This window comes from Sinohyriopsis cumingii, chromosome 2 (genome assembly GCF_028554795.1).
Source record: "Sinohyriopsis cumingii isolate HCF-2022 chromosome 2, ASM2855479v2, whole genome shotgun sequence".
In the NCBI taxonomy this organism is placed as follows: Eukaryota; Metazoa; Mollusca; class Bivalvia; order Unionida; family Unionidae; genus Sinohyriopsis; species Sinohyriopsis cumingii.
Genome location: NC_142962.1, coordinates 16,513,192 through 16,526,407, shown reverse-complemented (window position 1 = coordinate 16,526,407; position 13,216 = coordinate 16,513,192). Strand labels below are relative to the sequence as shown.

At 35.9% G+C, this 13,216-nt stretch overlaps 1 protein-coding gene across 2 annotated transcripts in view; it reads right to left on the bottom strand.

The window, feature by feature from the left end:
* LOC149804381 (anaphase-promoting complex subunit 1-like) overlaps positions 1-13,216 on the bottom strand; it is a 253,928-nt gene that overhangs the window by 193,384 nt on the left and 47,328 nt on the right. For both annotated transcript variants that reach the window (XM_089939582.1, XM_089939590.1), the window contains 5 exons: positions 11,464-11,609; positions 5,957-6,210; positions 4,247-4,462; positions 3,690-3,788; positions 752-842 (listed from right to left, as the gene is read on the bottom strand). In XM_089939582.1, the coding sequence (XP_089795708.1) occupies positions 752-842; positions 3,690-3,788; positions 4,247-4,462; positions 5,957-6,210; positions 11,464-11,609 (806 nt within the window). The remainder of the gene's footprint in view (positions 1-751; positions 843-3,689; positions 3,789-4,246; positions 4,463-5,956; positions 6,211-11,463; positions 11,610-13,216) is intronic.

The window sequence follows — 13,216 nt, the reverse complement described above, 5'->3', positions numbered from 1 at the left end:
AATTAGCTGGATGTATGTACTATAGACCAAAGTGCAAGCAATGAAGATGGGGCCTAATTAGCTGGATGTATATACTATAGATCAAAAGGCAGGCAATCAAGATGGAGCCCGATTAGCTTATTGCATGATGAAGTTAGACAAATGAAGTGATAAAATATTCATTCACAATGAACAAAGAAAAAACTTAAGTCAAAAAACAGTATTTTTCCCTGAGGTAGTAAAACTCTTAATAATTTCTCAAAGTGATCAAAAGGTACAAAGTGGACAGTATCTCTGAGAGCCCTTGCAAAGGCATGCTGACTAGTCACTGACAACTGAGAATTGGTGTTAATCCTGCTATCCGGTGGAAGACATTCTCATTCGACTTCTATCTTAGTAGAGACAACTTAGAGAATTCGGCTGCTAAAACAAGCCAAATTCTATGAACATCATTTTTATCTTGGGAGGGCTGATGCACTAAAGAAACAAATGCCAGACTGGGTATTTCTATGAAGGTGAAAAGACAATACATATGACCAGTTATTTCTAAGCTAAATTAGCATACGAATGGGCTATTTCAGACATTAACAGTATGACTGCTAGAAACTGTAATAATTAAATTGTTACATGTACGTGGTATTCTCAAATAAAATGTAAATGTAGTCTGAAATAGCGCAAACAACAAACATATATATACATATTTCTGACAACTAAAAAATAATTCCACATAAATTTGATTCATCAACACAAAGGATCGCTAATCAGTGTTTACCTCAATTGGGACTGCATCCTTGGCTGGAATGACTGCAACAGCTCCAAATATCAGCTGACTCCGGTCATTACTCTCCTCAAATTTCACACACCTGTCATAAGTGAAACAGTGTATGCATTAATTACTCTCCTCAAATTTAACACAACTGCCATGGGTGAAACAGTGTATGCATTTATTATTCTCATCAAATTTCACACATCTGCTCCAGGTGAAACAATTTATGTATATATTACTCATCTGAATATTTACAAACCTGCCACACATGAAAAAGTGTAAACATTGTAAAGTATTATGAGTTTGTATCACATATAAATACAGACTAATAGGGCAAATTTATGCAAAATGTTGCTGATTAATGCCCTATTCACTGCCTCAAACATCATATATATATTATCTCTTGTTGAAGGATATGAAATCTGCTACCCTGAATCTATCACAACTCTACATTTAACTTAAACCCGAGTACAATCTAGTAAACAACAATCATCCAATGATGACATATCACCCCAGTCCCCTGCTTTTTAAATACTTAAGTATCCCATGGTCTCACACTCTGAATTTACAACCTATTTATCTTATAGAAAGTCAGACAGGTCATGTACACATTCAACACCAACTATTTCATGTTTACACTACTTTGGAAGGTCATTATTTAGATGCTCCAAAAAGTCCATATGGTAAAATCAATGTTAAAGTACGCAGACATTTTAGGATAAAATGAATATGAAGGTGTGATACGGTACAATCCAGATTGAATGTCGCGCACTGTTATGTCACAATGAAAGGTACACATACTGATAAATTAACTCATACTACCCTATATTGTGACGATTCCACTCGACATGCTCTTCACTTGACTCAAGTTTATTACATGGCCACCATTGTATAAGACCACAGAGATCGAAAATTAGCTAGCTGTTCATAACTACCCTGGTACTCTATTTACAGCCTATTTATGCTAGTACCCTACAGTCCAGCATCATAGCTGCCAACCTTCCAGGCTCACAATTAGTAAAAATAGGGATAAAAAGTCATGAATCTGGACATGAATTAGTGAAAAATACCATGACAATAACTCCATCCATTCTGACCGTCAATACTACACTATATCAAGATCGCAATATAAAACTAAAACACTACATATATGCAGAAATATTTATTTATCAAGACATGATACTGTGGCAGAATTGAACTTCATCAACTGCTTGATTGTAAATTTTAAACAGTTCAGACTTCTTGCCTGCTGGTTGATCTTGGTGACTAAAATTGTTGACAAATTTTCTGCACCTAAGGAGGCCCTAAAGTCTGTCTTATTTTTCCTCACTAGAGAAAATACTCTTTCGCTGTCATTGTTGCTGTGAGGAATGCTAAGGAGATGCAATACTTTTGGTTCTTCCACAGGAAAATTTGGAAGCGATTTTTTAGTCCGGGAACATTTGTTGGAACAAATGTTTAGCATGGTCTCCAGGTAATAAAGGTAGATTGTGTTCGACAAGAAAACTCACAAAAAATGCTTCAGCGTTGGTAGCTTGCAGGTCTTTTGCCGATGGCTTAAAATATTCCAGAGCTGAAATCTGCGAATTCTTAATTTTCCCAACTTCTACGTGTTTTTTGCAACCAATGTGCTTCCTCACATCATCTCTGCGACCATGCACAATACTACAATTTGTGGCACACAGTGCAAAAAGCATGATGTATATCAATGTTTAATGGCAGAATGCACGGCCAATTTTTGATATATTCCAAATTAAACTTCACTTTTTGAGCAATACATTTCTTTTTCCTTGGTGGTGAAGACATTTTCAAGATCTTACGTGCGATGCTGAATAGTAACTCAATCCAGTGTTGGTGACGCATGCGCAAAGCAAAATTCTGGTTAAGCCCCAGTTTCTCTCGAAAGCATTTGTAAAACTACTCTTATACATATAGATTAAAATAGGCTAAAATGCTTGCTACCAGGCCATCTGTACCAATCAGCTGTAGTTCTACTAATATCGCAGCCAGCAGTACTGGACCGTTTCAGCAACTGCAAATATCACGACCAGCGCTTAACAGGAAATCGGTTATTTTATTAAAGATTTAAAATAAATGAGAATTGGAGAATTCGTGAATTTTTGGTTTGCGGCGTGAATCCATGAATCGCTGAAAAAGTTGTGAAATTCATGCCAAATTTGTGAGGGTTGGCAGCTATGCAGCATTCTCAATGCACAGCCTAAACATGCTAGTACTCTACAGTCTAGCACTTACAATTTACAGTCTTTTTATGTTAGTACCCTACAGTCCAGCACACTCAATTGACATACTACATAAGCTAGTACCCAACAGTCCAGCACTCTCAATTTACATACTACTTAAGCTAGTACCCTAAAGTCCAGAACTCTCAATTTACATACTACTCAAGCTAGTACCCTACAGTCCAGAACTCTCAATTGACATACTACATAAGCTAGTCCCCTACAGTCCAGCACTCTTAATTTACATACTACTTTAGTACCCTACAGTCCAGAACTCTCAATTTGCATACTACTCAAGCTAGTACCCTAGTACCCTAGAGTCCAGAACTCTCAACTGAGGAAAATATTCCATATGTTGGCTGTGACTAAGGTATCAGACTGGGATCATATTGTATTCTTTTCTGGCCCTCGAACCGCTTGGACTGGGAACTTAACAGCCCAAAACAGAGTAGAAATGCAATCCAAGCAGGTGTTGTATTATTGCTATGAAAAGCAAAATTCAGGACGTAAGAAACACTTTTGCCTGCCCACTTTCTCATTTGTTATGAAAGAAAATGTTTCATTAAAACAAATGGCTCCTACGGACTCTAAATAGTTCATCAAACCAAGAAAGTACTGTACATCACTTTTGATTTATTATTTTAGGAAATGCAATTATAATTTTGCAGTGTAAATACTTATGTGATTTCATTAAGATGTATTACTTGAGCTGTTGTTTGTAGGAGATGACATAACACAGGAATTGCTGTCCACACAGGTCTTTTGCAAGGAAAGCCTTTGATGCCTTGCCCAAGGAACCATCTCTGAAACAGTGTACATTCAGGCATTAAAACAATTTTACTAAACGGTAGAAGCAATTTTTTTTTTAAAAGGTTCAATTAATCATGAACTGAACACTGACATGTAAAAATTCACTCTGTGCAAATGACATTAATCAGAAATGAAATGCATTAGCAAAATCATTTTTATATAGAAACAATGACTTAAACCTTGAAGCTACTGACTCCTGTGCTTTTTTAAAGTAATGACTATGCCATTGAGAACATTGTGAATTCAAAAGGATGAAAGAGCATAATGGTCATTTGATACATTAACAAGAGCCAATTAACAGATTAACTGCTTCCAGCTGATTACAGTAAAAGAAAGGTGCCAGCATCACACAAGCATCTGGGTGAGGGTTGGTCAAACTTCTTATGAAAATCACACACTGCAGACAACTCCAAAGTTTTTATCTTTGGCTAATCAGAGAAAATTGCCATACCTTATAGCAGGAACTGGCTCTGTCCAGAGGTGGTCAAAACAGACTTCTGGATTAATTGGCTCAAATCTCTCACAGAAACTCTCATTAATGAGGGAAACATTGTGAACCCCTACTGGGGGAGTCCTCCAGTAGTTGCCAGGAGACCTGTTAGCATGGGGTGATGGGCTGTGGAATCTGTGCAGGGACCCCATGCTTAATGAAGGTGACTGAGACCGTCTGAAAATGAGAACAGAATGCCATATATGACCCACAGTAATACGTAGTAAAGTTCACAGTACTACCACTAGTGGCAAATATTTAATGTTGAGTTAACACAATCTGTACAAACTAGTTGTACCTTCATGCAAAGATGCTCTTTCAGATTTGATATGTCTCTGGACAATTTTTGAAAAGTTCTTAAAAATAGTGGTTCTCAACATATTTTGGCCATGTTCCCACCCACCCAAAAGTTTTTCTGAGTCTCAAAACCCAGTTTCCACATTTTGAAAAGTTTTGCCACCCTATAAAATAATAAAAATGCCCACACCCCTTCACACTGCTTCAGAACACCCTCATGATCCTGTGAAAAGTCAAGCTCAACAGGGTCTTCTTTTCCCGGATTTTGGGTTGCAACCCTGGGGTTGAGAACCTCTGCTTTAAAGGGTGTCTTTTAGCAACAGCATCCATACTTGATGGCAGATTGGCATCATATGTAAAAGTCATGATATTCTGATGTCTCAGAGTTTAGTGTCAGCTGCCATATCTGAAGGTAGATCTGTATCACTTGTACAGAAAAATGAAAGTCTGTATGTCAGAATGCATTGTCAAATTTGGGAAAATTGTATTCAGTGGTTTTCAAGAAGTTGCTTAAAGGTGGACAGAAATCATTTATACAAATCTCAAATGTCTTTATGTAAAATTTGAACAAATATGTTGAGCAGTGATTTCAAGATTTTCCAATTTTTTAACAGTCTCCGTATAGGCTGGCAGATCTACATAATTTTTAAGGCAAGAGGACAAAACTGGACCAAGATTACTCAATAGGCTGACATATGCCTAATAGACAATTGCAAAAGCATCAGTAAGTGCATATAGAATACTCCTTTCCCGCTCTGCACATCATAAACTGACAAAGTCCATTCTTATATGTAAATTAATATCAAATGTCATGATGTAAATGCATACAAAGTTGCTCAAACAGACTGAAAGATCTTAACTGTCAAAAGAGTGACTGAGAGACAGATGGAAATATTTTATTTAAATATGAGGACAACTTAATGTTTAGTCATATTACATGAGCATTCTAACTTTCATGAAGATATTATTAAGTATATTATATTTTTGCAAACATGGGGAGATAACTCTAAAACTTCTATTCTGACAAAGCTAAGACAATTTCTTATCATGATACACATTCATACCAAGTTTCATGAAAATAACCCAAACCATTCTGGAGATACTGATTAGAGAAGAGTGTCACAGATGAATGGACAAAATTTTTCAATAAATGTTGACAACTTCTCAGATGCTGAACAGAGAGAGACTTCATCTTTTGACAGGACACAATGTCTTGAAATGACACATGCATGTCAAGTTTCATGAAGATATGTCAAAGGGTTTAGGAAACATTAAGTAAAATAAAAGTGTCATAGAACAACAGATGGACAGACAGATACTCAGGCAGCCTACCCACAGTCAGTCTTTGTTTGGAGGGGAGAATATTAAACTTACCTATCTATAGTAGGCTGTGCACCACCTGCAACCAGTGGACTCTGAGAACGTGACATGAAGTTCAGTGGGGAACTAACCCTTCCTGAGAAGCTGCGGAGGGGGGACACACTTGACGATTGCCCAGAGACACTGCTAAGTAGACGAGAGTATGAGTAGCTATTGCTGGACTGGTTTAGCCCCACTCCTGGGGTTCCTGGCCCCATCTGACACAGACTGGCTGTGGTGTCCCAGGAACTGCTCACAGCACTACATTCCTAAAGTAGATGAGTAAAAGAATTAACATCTTTTCCAGGGCCACAGAAAGGTCATAGATATTGAAGAAAAAATACATTTACAAATGATATGAATATTTGGGCTATAACATGCAATACATCTTACATCTTCTCTATCACTTAAAACAGAGTATTTCTGATTTAAGCTAAAATATCTACTCTCAACTGTGATGGCTCTCATATACAGATATGCTGTCAAGATTTTATTGGGCAGAAGGATCCCTTACCCCTTGTCACCAAAACAAGGGAGAAGTACACAAAAAGAGGGGGGGGGGATCACCATAGTTCATTATTTACCCTACAATAAAATATATATTTCTTCCTGCTCCACTCTGTTTGGTCTCTACTAAAATCCTCTCTAGTTGCACAGGTATTATTCTGTCAATGGTTTCGGAGCGTATTCTGTTCCTTATCTGTGTATGGGAAGTATTCTTTGCCAAGAACCCCTTTCATAGCTAGCTTAGAAAGCTTCAACAACTTGGGAAACTTTATAACTGTTTGTAGGATTTTCAATAGTTCACATGTATTGTCTCAAAGAGATCTGATGACATGGTTATATGTTGACGTTTTGAAGTTCAAATGCCAATTTCCAATGTAAAAGAGTTATTTTCCCCATAATTTCTGTAAATATAACATACCTACTGACTTGGTGTTGTGTTTTTTACCATACATAATGTAACAGTCAAGATTTCTGAAATTTTGCATTAAATTTTTATAAGTTCTGGCAGCCTGTTTGGCAAGAAACTCCACTTCATCCATTACTTTGGTCACTCAGCCATGCACTTTGGGTATTCACAACAGCACTGACTTGATTTTGAAAATAATAAGTCACTTTCTGCCCAGCCAGTGACTATAATCTCAACTTCCAAAAATGGACCCAAGTTTGAACATGTGTGAATATGAATAATGGGTATCAACTGCAAAAACCCTCTAGTTTTTCTGTCAGAAATAATTGGCACAATTTCCAAGCATTTTTTTTGTACTATCCAACATCTGCATAGTTTGGAATGGACACACATTTTGATCAAATAAGTATCCTATTTCATTTTTCTTTTATATTCTTGTTTATTCAGTTTAATTCAATTTTATATTGTATAGAATGCATTTTTATATGCACAACTGAATTAATCTCAAGCATTTTCATCCATTACTGATTTCTATTTTTTTGTGATTTGCAGACCCGCATGCCCTGGAAGCATCTCAAAGAACAGTACAGAGCTTGCCATCTCCATGTGCTTAAATAAATTTAAACATGCAAAAATCATGCTTTATACCACTTTGGTTTGCTTTGATATGATGATCTATTGTAAGACTACAGCGTTCCACATGATAAAAACATAAGCTAAGGTAACTAACAGCAAATGCTGTTTACAGCCAGAAGTTGTGTCCTATCTACAGACCTTCATGCCATAGCAGAAACTTAATATATGCAGTACAAGAGTTCCGAGTTGTACTGGGTCCCTATCAATAAAAAAGATTATGTGCTCATTTTTTTCTCCGTTAACTTTACAATGTCAGTATCAATCAGTATTTTACGATATTGCACACCTTCATATTGCACTCATGCGCAGGACACATGTGCCCAATAATGTATTAGGAACTACTCTGTAAACAAATAATGTACACTTGTGTAGCAGACGCTTTAAGTTTTGGTTGATTAAATTTGTTTCTGAATGAACTAAAGCAGATGTTTCGTGGACTGCCATATACCAGCTGCTTTGCTACATTCCACGTTAATGTTTTTGATACAATGTTTCGGATTTTGGCGATAGATACCAGATTTTAAAAAACTGCTTGGTACCTATAAATAACATGCAAGTTGCAAGGCATAAACTGTCTCCTTTAGCTGGTAATAAGAATGGCAAAAAATATACTTACAGTTTTACATCCTGAATTTCATCAAAACATACTTTCTTAGTTCTGCAAATCCAAATTACATGAGCCATGTCATGAGTTCTCAAGCTTGATTAAACATTTCGAAATTGTACTGTAATTTCGACTATATTCCAAGTGCAATTGCATCCTCCTTACTGCACTCAAAATGAAATAAACCTTAAATTCAATAGCATCTTTTTGATAACTGCAATTGAAAGGCTTTATATTTTTCCCACATTATGATTTCAAATAGTCAGTGACAGAACAAACACACTTGCAGATGTAAACATGCTTCTCCCGCACTGCTTCAATCCGATGTATTTCATATGGAATTGTTACATATAAATCCAGTCTATAATCACGTAATTTCATAGAATCGACAAAAATACCAAAATCTATTCATTCCAGATCAAAAGGAAAACTTGTTCAATGCAAATTCATTCACAATACGACTCCAAATTTCAATTTTAAGTAAATAAAAAGACCATTTTTTTTCAAAACTTATGTATAGCGTGCGACAAATTCAAATTTATCTGGGAAGAGTAATGTGCACATTAGTAATGTTGTTGGTATGTAATGATGAATCTGCACTTGTGTATTTAATTTTGAATACGGCATACATTCATTTACTTTGTTTCTTGTAGTATATTTTCTTTATATAATTAAGCCTTAGGTAGAACAAAAAATGAGCATATACTAAAAAGGTTACTGCATTTGTATGGGAAAATATGAACTCATTTAGTTGGACGGATATACTTCACTCCCAAGGTCGTGCAGTATTCCATCCAAAAAACTCATTCATATTTTCCCATACAAATGCAGTAACCTATATGTGTGTTTGTTCAGAGCTAGTAAAAAAAACAAGTTTGATATGGCACAGGGATATATCAAGACATTCAGGATGAGACATTCATATGCCGCATCAAATGAGTTCTTTCCCCTGATTCAAAACAAAGCACAAATACAGTTTTGTATTTACTACATATCCCATTTTTGTTGCTTCTAATTATAATCAGATTTACAGAATGTGAATGAAATTCAAAATAAATTAGTATTTATACAAGTTTTGTTCAGTACATCCATGTGCAGGAAACAGTACAAACAACTAAACAGTTCCAATCTGGGTATGTGATACTGAAATATGAATCGAACATCAAAGCCAAATAAACTATGTCAAATGGGATGCCATAAACCATGCAAAAGGATGATTGCATTAATAGAGAGGTACAACACCTACCATAAACCATGCAAAAGGATGATTTCATTAATACAAAGGTACAACACCTACCATAAACCATGCAAAAGGATGATTTCATTAATAGAAAGGTACAACACCTACCATAAACCATGCAAAAGGACCATTTCATTAATAGAAAGGTACAACACCTACCATAAACCATGCAAAAGGATGATTTCATTAATAGAGAGGTACAACACCTACCATAAACCATGCAAAAGGATGATTTCATTAACAGAGCAGTACAACACCTACCATAAACCATGCAAAAGGATGATTTCATTAATAGAGAGGTACAACACCTACCATAAACCATGCAAAAGGATGATTTCATTAATAGAAAGGTACAACACCTACCATAAACCATGCAAAAGGATGATTTCATTAATAGAAAGGTACAACACCTACCATAAACCATGCAAAAGGATGATTTCATTAATAGAAAGGTACAACACCTACCATAAACCATGCAAAAGGACCATTTCATTAATAGAAAGGTACAACACATACCATAAACCATGCAAAAGGATGATTTCATTAATAGAGAGGTACAACACCTACCATAAACCATGCAAAAGGATGATTTCATTAACAGAGCAGTACAACACCTACCATAAACCATGCAAAAGGATGATTTCATTAATAGAAAGGTACAACACCTACCATAAACCATGCAAAAGGATGATTTCATTAATAGAAAGGTACAACACCTATCATAAACCATGCAAAAGGACCATTTCATTAATAGAAAGGTACAACACCTACCATAAACCATGCAAAAGGATGATTTTATTAATAGAAAGGTACAACACCTACCATAAACCATGCAAAAGGAAGATTTCATTAATAGAAAGGTACAACACCTGCCATAAACCATGCAAAAGGATGATTTCATTAATAGAAAGGTACAACACCTACCATAAACCATGCAAAAGGATGGTTTCATTAATAGAAAGGTACAACACCTACCCAAATGACACTTTTTTCAGAATATGTCCATCATTAAGCATTGATTATAACAACGATTGGTTTTGGTGTGGCATAGCATCACAATTAGGTTATCTAGTGACAAGGCAATTGCAGTTAAGTGCCTTGCCCATTGGCACACCATTAAAGTCAATACAGGCTGATCCCCAAGTAGGATTTTAACCTGCACCTTTTCAGTCAAGAGTCCAGCATGCTAACCACTAAGTCATCACAACTCCAACCTTCAATGTTGCCTCTTACAAAATGCAAGAGAGTGTACTGAGCCTATTCCACATTCCTGAATCCACTGTGGGTAGTTATAATGAAAAATGATGATTACACTACTGTTTGGCTGCTAATGTTCCAAAGGTCACACTAGGATTGCCTTTTTCTGATGAAATACAAAAGTATTTTTTTTTCAGGTACAGACATACTGATCTGAGCAGCATGATTCACAGACTTTATCTGCTAAAGCTTTAGATTCCCACAAACAAAGGTAATACTGTATACTAAAACGTTTTAGCACATGGTCACACATTTTTTTTTATTGCTTCAGTAATGGCATCTTTTAACCTGAATTTTAAAAACTTTCAGACACTGCCCACGATAATTTTGTGATTTACAGAAGATACCATCCAAGATATTTCAGATAACCATAAAATTCCTGCAAAATGAATCTGGAATGTTTGATTGCAAAATTTTTATAAAATGTTTAAATGAACAGAGTCAATGTGTCATCCATTGCTTATTCTTTATGTACCTACATGTTAAGGGACCATGACTTATTCTTTATGTACCTACATGTTAAGGGACCATGACTTATTCTTTATGTACCTACATGTTAAGGGACCATGACTTATTCTTTATGTACCTACATGTTAAGGGACCATGACTTATTCTTTATGTACCTACATGTTAAGGGACCATGATTTATTCTTTATGTACCTACATGTTAAGGGACCATGACTTATTCTTTATGTACCTACATGTTAAGGGACCATGACTTATTCTTTATGTACCTACATGTTAAGGGACCATGACTTCATGCTGATATAATACAAAAGTAGTTCATAATAACCACAGTTTTTACATCATTTATTTTGATAGTATATAAGAGAAAAGGTAAAGCTGTCTCAGTTGCACACAAGTGAACTCACTTCTCCTCTGGCCCTTCTTACTCTCCAGACAGAATGCATTCCAACCATGGTGTCGTAGGTCAGGACTATGGATGGCTCTAAACTACAGAACACAATATGCTGAGTATTATCTGTCATATAGGCAATCTTTGGACCCCCTGCTGTGACTGAAAAAGAGAAAAGAATACTGTAAGAAAAAATATTTAATTTACACTCAATAATTAGTGCTTCATTAAAACTGATCACTTTGCTTTCAGCGGCAATCTACTCCTTCATGAAAAAGAAATTCACTTGTTTTAAATACACTCTACATTTTAACTGTAACCCACATATCAACCATGAATAAAAAAAAGTGCAGACTGGTGATAGAGCTGTCAAAAAGGTATGCATACCTAGTTTAAAACAAGAATGACTCTGCACCACTTCTCTGAAAACAAATGCACATGATATCTGCATACACAATTCAGTTTGCTCAACTGGTAAATATTCTTCTCTCTTCCTTATCGTTCCAATGTTTCAATGTTTCAAAGCCTCTGCAAACTAAAATGTCATTTACTACACCACCCCCACCTATTGTACCTGTATAGATATCAGTTTATTTACTGGACCCCCCACCTCTTGTACCTGTATAGATATCAATTTACTATACACCCCCATCTCTTGTACCTGTATAGATATCAGTTTATTTACTACACCCCCCACCTCATGTACCTACATAGATATCAGTTTATTTACTGGATCCCTCTTGTACCTGTATAGATATAAGTTTATTTATTACACCCCCCACCTCTTGTACCTGTATAGATATCAGTTTATTTACTGGACCCTTCTAGTACCTGTATAGATATCAGTTTATTTACTGGACCCCCCCCCCACTTATAGTACCTTACAGATATCAGTTTATTTACTGGACCCCCCACCTCTAGTACCTGTATAGATATCAGTTTATTTACCAGACCCCCCACCTCTAGTACCTGTATAGTTTATTTACTGGACCCCTTTTGTATCTGTAATAGATATCAGTATATTTACTGGACCCTTTTTGTATCTGTAATAGATATCAGTATATTTACATGACACGCTTGTATCCATAGTCATCAGTTTATTTACTGGTCACTCTTGTAACAGGAGTCATCAATTTATTTATTGGACACCCTTGTAACCAAATAGTCATCAGTTTATTTACTGGACACCCTTGTATCCACTTAAGTCATCAGTTTATTTACTGGACACTCATGTAATAATATAGTCATCAATTTATCTACTGGACACCCTTGTATCCATAGTCATCAGTTTATTTACTGGATACCCTTGTATCCACTTAGTCATCAGTTTATTTACTGGACACCCTTGTAACCATATAGTCATCAGTTTATTTACCGGACACCCTTGTATCCACTTAGTCATCCATTTATTTACTGGACACCCCTGTATCCATACAGTCATCAGTTTATTACTGGACACCCTTGTATCCATATAGTCATCAGTTTATTTACCATTGCAGATGTTAGCCTATTAATAACATTAGTATGAATTTTCTTGAAAACTGAAGCCCCTCTCATAATCAGCTGTTTATAAATGGAAAACCACTGCAGTTTTGCCCAGTTTGAATAAACCAGGTAACTAGTTATCACAATATCCAAACATACTTTTCCATAATTCATGTATGTTACCCTCAGCATATTGGTTGAAGCAAATCATCTTTTGCAAGGCTATATTCAGTCAAACTTGCAGCAGCATCAGTGAGTTTTCCTGATCACATAACCGATTTTCT